Genomic DNA, 14,809 nt, shown 5'->3' with positions numbered 1-14,809 from the left:
TCCTTCTTTTCCACGTGCAACGCGGATCCGGATCTTGTCCCTGGCCTGTTTCAGGCCTTCTTTTTCCACTTTTAGACTATTTTCTTGAGAACAGTGCCCGAATGCCTTCGGGCTTTAAGATGTGCTCGTCTTGCGTGCGCCAGATGTCGACGTCGGATCCTCGCCCCATCTGCATGCGGTGTTTGGGGGAGCACCACGACTGCACGGACTGCGAGGCATGTCAGCAAATGAAGCCGAAGTCCCGGCGGGAGCGCTGTATGAAACTCGTTTCGGCACGCATGTCCCGGTCGGCGGCGTCGTCACGCCCGTCCCCCGCAGACGGCTTCAAGACCCGCCGCTTCCGTCTCCGACATCGTCCCTCTCCCAGGCCGCAAGGGCATCACTCACCTGTTGGTAAGTGTTGCAGTTTGTCCCCGAGGCCCGGTCCCCGGCCTGTTGGGGGCACGGTTTCTCCGCGGGTGGCGCGGCCCGCCTGTCGCCACCCTATCCGCCATTCCCCAGCGCGGGGGCGACCAGAGCCCAGATGGAGGCTTACGCGGCGGCCTTGCAGGCATCGTTGGCTCTTCCTACTCCTTCTCTTCCTGGGACGTCTGCGGATTCCTTGCCGCGTGCGGGGACTCCTGCAACGTCGCCGGTGTCTCTGGCTCCGGCGAAGACAGGTTAGGATCCAGGTTCGGAGGATGTGGTGCCGTTGGGGGGGGGGGGGGCCCTTCGGGGTTCTTTCCTTCGGACCACGGCGCCTCTGCCTCACCGCAAACCTCTGCGGGGGTCCCTGTGGTGTCGCGGGAGTAGGGCTCAGGGCATGTCCTCGAGTCCCCCTCGGTCCTCTGGGCAGGCGGTTGCCTTGTCCAAGGCTGCGGTGACGCCGCTCAGGTGCCGGTGGCTGCTGGCCCAGGCGGTCCGCAGGGGTCGGGGGTAGTGCCGCAGGGGTCAGGGCGTGTCCCCGGGCCCCTCTCGTCTCTCCACGCAGGCGGCTGCCTCGTCGAAGGTCGAGTCGATGCCTTTTCGGTGCCGGTCCTTAGCCGCGCCGTCTCCAACCCCGCCTCGGTCTTCTGCTCCGCGCGTTGTGGCGGAGGTCGTTCCGGCATCCCCTTTGGCACCGGTCGACGTTGACCTGACGCCGGTGGCGGACTCTACGGCGCTGGGCCGACGTCAGGTCGTTGATTCTTCTTCGGATGCCCCCTCTTCTCCAGAGGTTCAGTGGTTGTTGGTTTCATCTTCTCCGGAGACGGGTCGTCGCATTGTGGCCTTTTCCCCGACGTCCTCTAAGGACGGCTCTTCGCCATCGCCGCGCCCGCAGTCTTCGTTGGAGGCGCCTCAGGTTCCCCATTCATCGGCCCACCCTCCCCCGTTTCGGGCTTGGCCTTTCCTTCCACTGGTTGGGCTGGGGGACAGCTGTCTTAGCTGGCAGCCGTCGCCCACAGAGGAACTGCTTTGCCCGCCGCGGGGCCCTACGGAGGCGAGTGCTGCCTTCGCTCGGGCTGTTTCCACGGCTGCGGGGATCCTGTGCATGGTCGATCCAGCTGCCCGTTTCCCCACAGATCATCTCCTGTAGGTCCTCCATCAGGGTTCTGGTGGTCGTGAGCTGCTTCTTCCCTTCGAGGTTTCACTCCACACTTCTCTTTTGGGGGCGGCCTGCCACGGGGGACCCGGTTCCCCAGCAACTTCTGCACCATCCTACGCCGCATGATCCTGTCTGTCTTTCCCTCCACCCCTCCACCAGGGGCCCTCTTTTGCAGACTGCCTTTCCCTCCCCCGTCACGGGAGGCACGCTGGTTGGATTCCTGGGGGCGCAATATCTTCGCCTCCACCAGTGCGGCTTTGCTGGCCCTTAACACTCTTTGTGTATTGGCTAGGGCCATTTCTTGGTTGTGGGATTCGGCGGAGTCCCTTATGTCTGCCGCTTCTCAGGAGGGTGCCTGTGTTGATCTGAGGCACCATGTGTTGGATGGCCGGGAGCTGGCGGTGTTTATTCTTCGCTCGGCGCTGGACATTTTGGAGGTGCCTAGTCGTGCCATGGCTTCTTCAGTGGCCCATCGTCGGCATGCCTGTCTACGGGATAGTGTGTTCGCGGAGAACGTTAGGAAACGGCTGGTGGACCTTCCCTTTGATGGTACTCTTTTGTTCCACGCCCCTGCGGATTCTGCCATCCAGAGGCTTCTTGTGGGGCTTTTCCTCCTCCTCCTCCCCCTCAGTGACCAGTGAGTCGGTCTGTGTTTTGGGGGGTGTTCTTCCGTTGTTTTCCTGGGGCCTTGTAGCGAGTAGCCCAGGTTGTCTGTTCTGTGTGGTTGATGTGCCTTCTGGTCCTTTTGTTAGGACTTTGGTGCTGTTGGCTGCTGGTCCGGCCCTTGTTTGACTTGTGGTTTTGGCTGTTTGTAAGCCGTGTAGGCCCTGAGATTAGGCCTTCTGTGTATTCTTTATTGGCTGCTTTGTAAGCCATCTGCCTTTTTCTCCGCAGGTTTTTCTGTTTGTCCTCTGCTGTGGAAATTTTTTCCTAAGAGGGTTCCCATGTTCTGGGACATTGCTTGCCCTGTACTGGTAGCTATTATATAGCTCTATCCTGTGCTGGGGAGGTGTGGTCGTCCTTCGGGCTTCTGCTCTCCGTGGCGTCACAGTATATCGCAGGTGCGATGTTCTTGCTGATGGTTTTGGATTGGCTTGTGTGGCGCCCCCGTCCATTCTTCTCCTGGATCGCTGTGTCGCTAGCCTAGTCCGACCTGCTGTCTGTGGCATTGCATTGTAGCGGTTTTGTATTTCTGTCCACCTTGGTCCTCTGTCTGGTGTCCAAGGGGGGGACTGGTTTTCCTGGTTTTTGTGTTCTGGTAGACAGCTTGGTCTGTCCCCCTGTCTCTCCTTCATTCGTGGGTCAGTGTGTGCCGGCCCCTCCCTTGGGGCGTGTCCTGGCCCTTCTTCGTCCTTCCTGGCCTCTGCCTTTGGCTGCCACCTCGCTTGTCCTGGGTGCATCGTTCCGTGGTGTTGTCTGCTGCTGGCTGTCAAGCCAGTGCTGGCCTCTTGTTCTGCTACATCGTTGTGGCCTTTGATGCATTCTTTTGTGCTCTTCTTCTTCTTCTGTCTGCACTTTTGGCGGTGCAACTGTCCCTGCTTTGTCCGCTACTTGCGGCCGGGGTGTGTACAGCTCTTTCTGTCACTGTGTATGTGTTTCTCCCGGTGGGCCCTGCCTCCGGTCCTACCTCTTCTCCCTAGGGGTTGAGGTGGTCCTTGTGTTCCTTGAGGCTCTTAGGGCGCTGACTGCCCCTGCGGGGTGTTAGGGGTTTCTCCCTTGGTTGGGCTTAGGATTTCCTGGCCTTTCCCTTCTTGTCCTGTGACATGTCCCCTGCTGGGGCCCTGTGTCTCTCCTGGTGGGGAAGGCTTTCTCGCAGGCCCTCCTCCCTTCTGGGTATGGCTAGGGTATCTATTCTACATTAAGGAATCTACGGCTAGTAGTCTCCATCAGATGTACAAGTTACTTACCTTCGGTAACGATGTTTCTGGTAAAGACGATTCTAGCCGCAGATTCCTTCATGACCCGCCCTTCCTCCCCGTTCTGCGAGGACCCTCTGCTTGGGTTTATGCAGTCGCCTCCCTCTGGGTGCCTTGTCTTCTGTGGGTGTCCTCTACGTTTTCTTCCTGTCAGGCATCCCTCCAGCTGGTTTCTCTCCAGTGTGAGGGCCTACTTTTGCTCTTTCCTTCTGTTGTCGGGGTCCCACCAGTCTTCTTCGTTGGGAGTTCTTTTACCTGTCTTTGCCGAGGTTATGGTCCTCCTTGGCATTGTAGTCTGCGGATGGATTACCTGACCTTTGACCTCCTGCTCCTTTCAGGAGGTATGGCCATCCTTGGCGGGTGGTCTGGGGATGGATTGCTGTTGCTTCTCTGTTCCGGGCTTGTGGCCCTTCCCCTTGTGGTTGTGGTTGCAGGCTCTCTCTCTCTTTCTGTCACAGTGCTTGCTCGTGCCTCCAGGAGAGCTGTTGCCTTGGCTTGCAAGGTGGTTCCACGGAGTGGTGCTTACGCTTTTCTTGCTATGGCTTCGCTGATCTGGCCTTCTGGTGCTTTACTGGCACCTGGTGTTTTCGCCTTGCCTTGCACAGTTGTTCCTCAGAGTGGTGCTCTGCTCTTTTCATGCTCTGGCCTACTGTTGTCGCCTTCTGGTGCCTTAAAGCCACCTAGTGCTGTTTTTTCCCTTTTGTGTCTCTCTATTTTGTTTCTCTGGTTTTTTCGCACACTGTTCCCATGCTCTCCTCAGTTTTGTTATGATGGCTCCGCGTTGTGGCATGGAAAAGTTCACCGAAGCAAACTGATGTCAGGCCCGCGGAGGACGTCGGGGCGGAGTCGCGTGGTACTGCCCCCGGCGCGCAGAGATGCTGGGCAAGAAAGTTTTCCGGGTCCAGTCTCAGGCCTGGAGATAATTCTACGTTAAGGAATCTGCAGCTAGAATCATCTCCACCAGATACATAGTTACCGAAGGTAAGTAACTTGTACTTCAGCCTCTATCCTGGATTTTGGTGAGAATGACTGAGGCTGCTGAGCCTCATGGCCTCCTGTATCCTGTTGGTAAATCATGGCAGTTGGCATATGCGGGCTCTGCAGTGGGACCTGAAGTTCCAGTGGGTGCAGCATCAGGGTAATCTCTCCGACTTTGTCCAGGTCAAGAGGGAACTGCAAAAGACCTGCAGTGATGGCCTATGAACCGCAGTTGCGTCAAAGGCAGACTTCTCCTCCTTCCACACCCAGACCTGACGGTAGTGACAGATGCGTCACTCCTGGGATGGAGCGGCCATCTGGGGGAAGTGGACATTTGAGGAATGTGGTCACCAGCTGAATTTTAGCTCCATATCAACCTGCTGGAACTCCGGGCGATCCGACTAGCATTGAAAGCATTTCTTTCCTATGTTAAGAGGAGGTTATTGGAAGAGTTCACGGACAACACTACTGCCATATGGTACTAAAACAAGCAGGGCATGGTGGGATAATGGACCGATTGTCAAGAGACCTTGCCTCTCTGGACAAGGCTAGACCAGCAGGGCATAGCCCTGGTAATTTAACACCTGGCAGTTTCTCTGACCGCCAGGGCGGACAAGCTCAGCCGTTGATGCCTTGCGGCTCACGAGTGGTGTCTCCATTCGGAGGTGGCAAAAGGAATCTTTCAGCAGTGGGACGAGCCTTGGTTAGATCTATCTGAAAGAAACAGTTAGTTATACGTTCCTTACCTTAGAATTACCCCCAGATGTCAGACTGGATCCGGAAAGTTTTTCGTCAGCAGTACCCATGCGCGTCAAAAGGTGGCGTCGGTCGGCTCCGCGTTCGTCGTTGGTGTTGTGGTCGCCAGGATGACGTCGTGGTAGCTACTTAGATGCCGCCCTCGTGCGCTGACGTCCTGATCGATCATGCCAGATGGCATATGCGGGCTCTGCAGTGGGACCTGACGTTTCAGTGGACGCAGCATCAGGGGAACCTGTCCGACTACGTCCAGATCTCAGAGGGCACTGCACAGGACTTGCAGTGGTGGCTCACGAACCAGCGTTTGGTCAGCGGCAGATCCCTGTCCCTTCCCCAACTGGAGCACACAGTAGTGACAGACGCGTCCCTCCTGGGATGGGGCAGCCAAATGGGAGAGGCGGAGATCAGAGGCCTCTGGTCTCCGGCGGAGTCAAAGCTCCGTATCAACCTATTGGAGTTCAGGGCAATCCTACTTGCACTCAAAGCATTCCTTCCCTCTGTCAAGGGGAGAGTAGTGCAAGTGTTCACAGACAACACCGCCTCCATGTGGTACTGCAACAAACAGGGCGGGGTGGGGTCGTGGACCCTCTGTCAGGAGGCTCTACGTCTCTGGATGTGGCTGGAACGTCAAGGCATTTCCTTGGTGGTTCAACACCTGGCAGGTTACCTGAACGCTAGGGCGGACTAACTCAGCTGACGGTGCATGTTGGATCACAAATGGCGTCTTCACTCAGAGGTAGTGCAAGGTCTCTTTCAGCAGTGGGGAGAACCTTGGTTAGATCTATTCGCCCCCGAAGAGAACGCGCAATGTCAGCAGTTTTACGCGTTGGAGTTTCCAAGGCGGCACTCGCTAGGCGACGCTTTTCTTCGCGAGTGGAGTTGCGGTCTGTTGTACGCCTTTCCGCCTATACCACTTCTGTCCAGAGTGCTGAAGAAGATCAGGCGCGACCAGGCCCAAGTCATTCTTGTGGCACCGGACTGGGCTCGAAGAGTTTGGTATCCCGAGCTACTCAGTATGAGTGGGATTTGAACCTGGTTCTCACATATCTGATGTGCGCACCATTTGAGCCTCTTCATAACTGTCCATTGCAGTTATTGACTTTGAAAACTGTCTTCCTGGTGGCCATCACCTCCGCTCGGTGGGTGAGTAAGCTTCAGGCTCTTTCCTGCAAGTCTCCTTTCCTGGCGATTCATTCGGACATGGTTGTGCTTCGACTGCGTCCCTCCTTTCTACCAAAAGTAGTCTCTGCCTTTCATCTTGGGCAAAGTGTAACTCTGCCCACTTTCTTCTGCCTCTGCACCCTTCAAGAGAAGAGGACAGGACCCAAAACGTGCGCTCTCGTTCTATCTCAGCCGCACACAGCAGTTCCGGGTGGATGACCAGCTCTTTGTTGGCTACGTGGGCGCCAAGAAAGGCCGGGCTGTGCACAAACGGACTATCTCCCGTTGGATTGTCCTGTGCATGAAAGCCTGTTACTCTCTGGCTAAAAAGGAACCACTGGTTGGGCTGCACGCCCATTCTACCAGGGCCACGGCAGCTACCACAGCATTGGGACGTGGTGTCCCCCTGCAAGACATCTGTCAGGCGGCCACTTGGGCCTCGTTGCATACTTTCACTAAGCCCTATTGCCTTGACAGTCAGGTCCGGAGAGACGGCTTCTTTGGCCGTTCAGTTCTCCGTGACTTTCTGGTGTAATCTCACTTCGCAGACCCACCACCGGGGTTGGTATTGCTTGGGTATGTATTCTAAGGTAAATAATCTATCACTAATGTGTCTCTTTCAGATGCACATGTTACTTGTGTAACGATATATCTGTAAGAGATATTACTTTGTGATAGATTCCTTACCGCCCGCCCATCCTCCCCGTTCTGCAAACTGTTCTCTAGGGTTCAGGTTATCCCTTTCAGGGCCCTAATTCTATTGCGCCAGTAGTCGGTCTCTGGCATGGCTCTGCACTTCTGGTGCGGAAAAGTTGTGTACAGAACTGACGTCAGCGCGTGTGGGCGCGTCTAAGTAGCTCTGACGACGTCATCTCGGCGCCTACGGCGCCAGTGACGTATGCGGAGCCGTACGACGACGCCTACTGACGCGCAGGGGTACTGCTGACGAAAACTTTCCGGATCCAGTCCGATGCCTGGGGTTATTCTAAGGTAAGGAATCTATCACTAACTAATGTCTCTTACAGATATATCGTTACACAAGTAAGTAACTTGTACGTTTATGCTTGAGATGATGCAACAATGACAAAGGACATTACTGACGTGTAATTCCCTTTCAGGGGTGTCTTTTTTCAATTTTGAAAGCCGTAGCAAAGGTTGCCAGACTAAACAAATGTAAAAAGAGTGCCGTCTAAGACACCAGTTATACTGTAACCTAATAGTGGTCCAACAGATCCCATCCCTCGAGCATCTGAACGCCATCTGCTAATTGTGATCATTTTAACAATAACCATTTATATGCTCAGTGACCTGCCTCTGTCCTCTTTTCCTTCTGCCAGAGAGGCATTTGGTAAAGGTAAGCAAAGGATATTAGTAGTTTGATCAGTTTTCTAAAAGCAAAAAAGCAAATCATAGTGCAACTGAATGGTTGATGAAATAGAGGGCCAGGGAAATGGTGGTAAACTGTAACCTCTTTCACCCCTACACGGTGGGGCTGTTGGTGAAGGTACATACAGGAGACTATAACTGTAAAGTTTTGAAGTTGAGAGGAAGAGTTCATGTTATTTAATTATGATTTATAGAAGTGTAGTCAGGTAACTATCAACAGTGTTTTTCTTTCCACTAGGGTTCTGAGTTATCATTTCATACCAGTAGAGAAGTAGCCAGTCAAATTATCTGCTAGGTTACGCAGAACTTCGAGGTGAAAATATTTTAATGTGATAACTTATTTTTTTATAGTGCCTGACACTACATTTCTGCAGTTTCTAATGAATTACAGTTACTATACCCAATTTAATGTTCCCATATACATTTCTGCATTTTGAATGCCCTGATTCTCACCTTAAATGTTAACAGCTTCACAGGTTAACCAATAGCACAGGTTTGCATGAAGAGTATTTATGAGGGATCAAAAGAAACTAAGTCCATCTTAAAAAACAGCAGGCCTCCTGCTACACTCTTCTAATCCACACCCTCTCCACTAAATACATAGAAAGATACCTGGTGTCCTGCCACCATGCTTCACTGCTGTCAGGGATTCTCCCCCTCCCCCCTCCTTCCTTAGAAATCGATAATAAAAAGCCCCAGGTGCTCTGCCATGTCGCTAAAGTTATTAAGTAATGGCATCAGACTCTTCTTACCCCAGTAGTACAGATTTTTGTAAATAATTCGCAGGTATCTACAATCCACCTGTTTTCCTAGTTGCGCATGTGGTCATTTGGAAATCACTTTTGTCAGCATACCAGAGTGAACACTAGGTTCTGTGTTTTAGACAAGTTAGCTATTAATAAGTAACTTGGTTCCTTCTGTTTAAATTCCACAGTCTCCGCTTAACAGTTATTATGATATTGAGAGAGAGAGGTGAAATGGAAGAAAACATGGGCAATAGTATTGCTAACCAACAATAATGAATTTACAAACTCCACTGCTAAGATAGCGCAGTCAGCCTCAGACCAGGTGTTTTGGATGACATCGACACACTAAATGCCAGGGACACTTTGAATTCTGTACCTTCATTTATTTAAATCAAAATGTTATGTTACTCCTAAATCTTTGTTATCAACTGGAAAAAGACTACCTCTCTGTCTGGGTGTTCTTAGATCACGACTTGCACAGTTAGTGCTACAGGCGTTGAACTGTTATTGTGTATTTCATTGTACCTTGTATTTTTTTGCAGACCGCACGTGATGATAAACGAAAAGGTCTTTCACTCGCCAGTGAACTTAAGAAGCTAACCAAGTCAAGTAAACAGTGTCGAAGCATTACATCTCCACCTCAGATAACCTCACCAGATAATGCACACAGTAAGGATGAAAAACCTGCATGCAGTTTGTTCGTCAGTGACATCAGTGAATAGCATCTGTCATTGCTTGAAGAATTCTCCATTCAGGTATGGCATGTTGATTGTTCATGATCCAGAATCCACAACTATTGATTGTTAATGCCATCATGATGAGCAGAACAAGTAACTTTGTAACTATCTTTCTGGTTGCTGCTCTATCTAACCACAGATTCCTCACCTTTATAATATCCCCCAGGCACCAGACTGATCCGAACATTTTCACAGCAGTGCTCCTTTGTGCTGCTAGGTGGCGTTGCGTGGCTCCACAATGACCTAGTTCCTCTTCAGAAGTGACAAGCTGCATATGAGTGACATCCCTGCACAACAGCCTCAGTTTCTTGCATCACACTTTCCACACTCGTGGACGCAGAGTACAACACGAATGGAGGGACTATTGTGCAGATCTCTAATTTGAAAATTCTTTAGGCAGTAAAAAGAGACCACTCCACAGAACGGGGAGGTGAAAGGGCAGTGAAGAATCTGCAGTTAAATAGAATTTCTGCCAGAAAGAGTGTCATTGAAGGGAAATAACTTTTTTTGTGGGATACTTTGAACAGCAGATTCCCCACCTTTAGAATAGATACCAAAGCAGTACCTCAGAAAGCTGGAGCTGGTCCCAAAAGTCCTGCAGGACTGAATGGGTGAAATGCCCTTCCCGTTAGACCTGGCTGTCAAGGCAGTAGTGCTTTGTGAACATGTGCACTGATGCCCACATCTCGGCCTGAGAGGTAGCAAGAACCTTGAGTGCCAGAGTAGTGGTATCAGCCTTGGCTCAGTCCTTCAGGAACGTGCTTTTTGTCCGATGCGTAGAAGATGTTAATGCAAAGGACTATCCACCTTGACTGAGCCCTTTCCTACAGCACCTTACCTTTCTTTGACCCAGAGAACAATACAAAAATCTGATTGTCCGCTTCATGGGCTTTGGTGCAATCATTGTGAAAACTTAAGGTTCTCTTGGAATATAGCCAATGGAGTCTCTCCATAATCTCATGGCCCAACCTGGAGCCAGTACATTGACTTCGACCTGTTCATTCCTGATCTTCTTCAGAACTCTGGGCAGAAGAGGCAGTGGTGAAAAGGTTCACAGGAGTCCCATGCTCCACTCCAACATGAATACATCTCCTAGAGAGATCGTTCTTAGGAAATCTAAAGTGCAGACGTTTTGACAGTGTACATTCTCAGTAGTAGCTAAAAGCTCTAACCAGGATTCTCCACACTGTCGAAAGATGCACAGCTCCATCTCAGGATGCAACCGCCATTTGTGATCCACCAGGTGTAGCCCATAGAGCGTAACTGACCTGGGGTTTTAAGATCCCGCCAGATGGTTTACAGCCAAGGTGATCCCCTGACACTCTAGCCAACTCCAGAGGTGCAGTGCCTTTTGGCACACGACCCAGGACCCCACTCTGCCCTGCTTGCTTGACTACCACATGGTGGTTGTATTGTCCATGGGAACCCTCACCAGCCTTCCCTTGATGGACAGCAGGAAGGCCTTCAATGCCTGGCGTCTGACCTGCAGCTCCAACAGATTTATGTGGAGCAGAGCGTCTGCCAGGGACTAGAATCATCTGATCTCTACCACTCCCAGATGACATCCCCAGCCCAGCAAGGATGCATCTGTCACAACCTCTGCTATGAGTGTGGAAGAAAGTGGGGTCTGTCGATGGGTAGGTTGTTGTTGAGCAGCCAACACTGCAGCTCTTGTGCTGTTTCCTACATAAACCTGGAGTTCGTCCGACTGGTTTCCTGCTGCAGCATCATATTTCATCATACTATCAATTTTGAACACTTCTCATACACAAATTGACACCCCACTAGCCCTTGTTTTAAGTTTTGCATTACGTTAGTCTCATTCAGTTACATGCATAGCATCCCATCAATCACTTCCTAGTCGTCATTTTGGGATATGCTCTGAGGTAGCCATCTTATTGGCAGACTATTGCGAACACAAATGCTATCACAGGATCTACATTCATATAACATATTCTATACAAGTATGCCAAGTAGCCACGTTGAAAGGGAAACTCGTGTAGTTGTAAGCAGTGAGTTTAATTCGGTTGCACACATTGCATCCTCTTCTTCTCACTATAGGTTTCCAACTTTGTTTCCAGTTCAGGAAACACTCTATACAATCACTATCATGTGATCCACGTCCACATAATATAATTTATGCAAGAACGCATGGTTGCCATGTTTAAATTGGAAACCTGAGCAGTAGAAAGAAGTCACAAGATATGAGAGCCGCCACCAGTAGACTCTGGGCATCGAGTTTAATCAAACTAGCTCAGGTAATGATTCAGTTGAGCTGCATTAATGCCTTTTAACAGCTTAGCCCCATAGAGGCAAGCACTAAATACATGTTTTATTTATTTTATTTATTTATTTGAGTTTTATATAGCACTGGCCAGACCCGGAGGTATCAGAGCGCTTTACATAAGGAACATTGAGTTACATAATACAAATTACATCCGTTACAAGAGCATAGTAAAAACACAGACAAAAAACATTGTTACAGTAGTAAGGACACACAGCGGGGAGACAACGAGAACCGTGCCCAATGACCGGCTGTGTAGGTGACGGCCGAGAGGGAAAACCAGGGCCGATCTCTTCTATAGCTGTCTAGCAGCTCCACGGGGCATCAGCCATGTTGGTCGGGTCTCCGAGGTCAGGGATAACAAGAATAACAGTTTTGCATAGTTACATTTAGTTACAGTTGCATAGGCAAACATATAAGGACAAGTCCCCAATAGAGGATGGATGGAAATGGGGAGGGGAGTAGAAACAGGGGGATGGTAAGCAGATCAGTTCTGGCAGACCGGCAGTGGAAGACAAGTACCTCATGGGAGCCCAAAAAAGATTAGAGTAGGCGGGCCTAAACCCAGGTGGGGTTCGCAATAGTTACTAAGTCCAGTGCCAAATTCAATCTGAGAGAAGCACGGGGATTGGCCTGAGCGGGCTGGTATAACGCTCTGCTCAGGACATGGAGTTTGTGCTGCTTCTCCAGCCTGGCTGTTCAGTACAACCCGGTTGGAGAAGCCTAAGTGCGCATGTGTGTTTGGCTGGCCTAAGACGGCATCCAAAACATACATGCGCATTTAGAAGTGCACAAACCAGCCCTCCTCCCCCTCCCATCCCCTCCCCCCCCCCCCCGCGCACGCTTGCTCAGCTAGCAGGTGAAATATAAAACAATGAAAGAATATTGTTTTATTTTTCACCTGCTGGCTCTGAGCAAGTGGGTGGGGTAAAGCCCCTGCATAAGGCAATCGATCAAGAGGTAGCCCTCTTTCCCACCACTTTGCCCTTCTTTGTCCTAGAGAGCCCGACAAAAGGTTTATCTAGCTGGTAATCTCTGGTCTGATCTATATAGATGTTAAGGGCCCTCCGAGGGTCCATGTGGTGAAGCTGTTCTTCTCACTTGGAACAGTGAGGTGGAGCGTAGAAGGACGGTTTGTCTTATATGGAAGGGCATGAATACCTATTTTTTCGTAGTACTAGTTTACCTGGGTAAAGTGTATGGCTGCTGTACTGGCAAAGATTAAATTCACACACTCCTTTGGCAGATGTTGTGGATGAACTCTGTCTTGATGGTCAGTTGGCAGAAAGAACAGTTTTGAATTGGTTCAAATGGAGTGCACATCAGGTAGGTGAGAACCAAGTTAATTTCCCCACTGTGGCATCACAGAAAGTGCAGAACACCAAACTACAGCCTGGCTGCTAGGATGATACAACTTTGGTAGGAATATAGGAAACTGTCTCTGCTCATTCTCCATGCATGGAGGTGTAGGTTGTGCAAACTCAAGTGCAGGATCCGACCCTGCTGCTGTGCCAGGATGTCCTCCCGAAGGTTCAGCTTAATCAGAGGAGATGTGCTCATGGCCAGAAGTACCACACACACTTTGTCCAGTCCAAAGACACTAGGATGACTTGGGCCTGGTATTTCTTGATCTTTTTCTATTCTCTGTGCAGGAAAGGTAAAGGAGAAAGGCATATGAAGTCTGAGCCCCAGTCCAGACAGATGGTTGCTCAGAGGGAGGGAGAATTGCCTTGGGAACTCTGATGCACAAAAGCTTGGACACTGCTTGTTCCCTGTGGTTGAAAATAGTTCAAGCCAGGGTTCTCCCCATTGCTGGAAGATGCCTTGTGCCAGCTCTGAGTGTAACTGACATTCATAATCTGCTAGGCAGTGTCAGCTGAGTTAGTCCGCCTGGGCATTTATAGATCCCGCCAGGTGCTGGACGACCAGAGAAATGCCCTGAGACTTCAGCAATTTCCAGAGACGTACAGCCTCCAGGGACCATACCACCTGGTGGTTGTGTTGTCTGTGAGCACTTTTACCCTTCACTCTTTGATGTTCGGGAGGAATGCCTTCAGTGCCAAGCAAATCCCACCTCCTACAAGTTGATGTGGAGACTGGTCTGTTTCAGAGACCAGAGTATTCTGATCTCCACCTCTCCCAGATGACCATCCCAACCCAGCATTGGTGTGACAGTCAGTTGTGGGTGAGGTAGGAAGAGGGGTTTGGAGTCTGCCTCAAATCCAACTGCGGTCGAACAGCCACCACTGCACATCATTTGCAGTCTCCTTGAACACCTGGATGGAATCCAAAAGATTTCCATGGTGCTGAACCTACTGAGACTTCAGAACCCAACAAAGTAAATAGGTCTGCAGTTGTCTGGAAGTAGCTTATAACTGTTCAGGCAAGCGCACATTCAGTAGCCAGTCGTCAGGGTTCGGAAGGCTGGTATTCTTAAACTCCAAATGGGCCTCAACTACCACCATCACCTTTGTGATCACCCTAGGAGCTAAGGCCAAAAGGATACTGGGAATTGAAAATGTTCTTGACCTACATGAAACTGCAGATAACACCTATGGGATTGTAGGACGGGGATGTGGAAATAGGCGTCATACAGATCAAACGTCACCATCCTGTCTCCTGGATTCAGGGCAGCGTGAACTTGGGCCTAAGTGAGCATTTTAAACTTTACCTTCTAAAGTAAGATCCTTAGTGTGCAAAGATCTAGGTTAGGGTAAAGAACACTGTCCTCTTTCAGCACCAAAAAATAAGAGCAATAACAGACAGTTCCGACACCTTCTCTTTTTCTCCCATCGGACATGGGAGTATGAGCTTCTGTGCAGAGTATGGACGAGTGGTCCTCCAGGAAGGTGTTGTGGTGTGGATGGCATATCCGGGGTATGTGACAGGGGAGGAAGTAACCATGTTCCACAATCTAGAGCACCAATTGGTTGGATGTGATGCCCCTCCTTTCAGGAAGGGAAAAAAAAGTGTTGCACCCTCCCACTGGGTGATCATGTGTTGCCAAGTGAATTCAAGTGTTTTGCAGCAGCTTTGGGAGTTGTGACTGGTTTGATTAGATCACTGCCCCTGGGGGCCTGGATACTATCGTGCTGATCCCCTGCTTTTACCTTGAATGGATTGAGAGGCCTGTTGTTCGTGACTCAGTCGGGTGTTGCCTCTGCTGATAACCCCTTCCAAAGCCTTGAAAGGGGTGATATTGCTGGGGGAACTGCTGAGCAGGGGGAGCTAAGCCCAGAGAGTAAGCAGTGGTTTTGCTCTCTTTAAATCTTTCTAAAGCA

The 14,809-nt window shown here is 50.7% G+C and overlaps 1 protein-coding gene across 7 annotated transcripts in view; it reads left to right on the top strand.

Annotated features, from left to right (window-relative positions):
- PLCE1 (phospholipase C epsilon 1) overlaps positions 1 to 14,809 on the top strand; it is a 932,976-nt gene that overhangs the window by 909,711 nt on the left and 8,456 nt on the right. For 4 of the 7 annotated variants that reach the window (XM_085605968.1, XM_085605952.1, XM_085605960.1 and 1 more), the window contains one exon: positions 9,050 to 9,262. In XM_085605968.1, the coding sequence (XP_085462094.1) occupies positions 9,050 to 9,229 (180 nt within the window). In that variant the 3' untranslated portion in view covers positions 9,230 to 9,262. The remainder of the gene's footprint in view (positions 1 to 9,049; positions 9,263 to 14,809) is intronic. The other 3 variants (XM_085605939.1, XM_085605929.1, XM_085605922.1) reach the window with 1 other exon arrangement.

The sequence above is a fragment of the Triturus cristatus genome, chromosome 1_2, assembly GCF_964204655.1.
Source record: "Triturus cristatus chromosome 1_2, aTriCri1.1, whole genome shotgun sequence".
Classification (NCBI taxonomy): domain Eukaryota; kingdom Metazoa; phylum Chordata; class Amphibia; order Caudata; family Salamandridae; genus Triturus; species Triturus cristatus.
The sequence above is the reverse complement of the archived record's forward strand: the minus strand, read 5'-3'. Positions and strand labels throughout refer to the sequence as shown.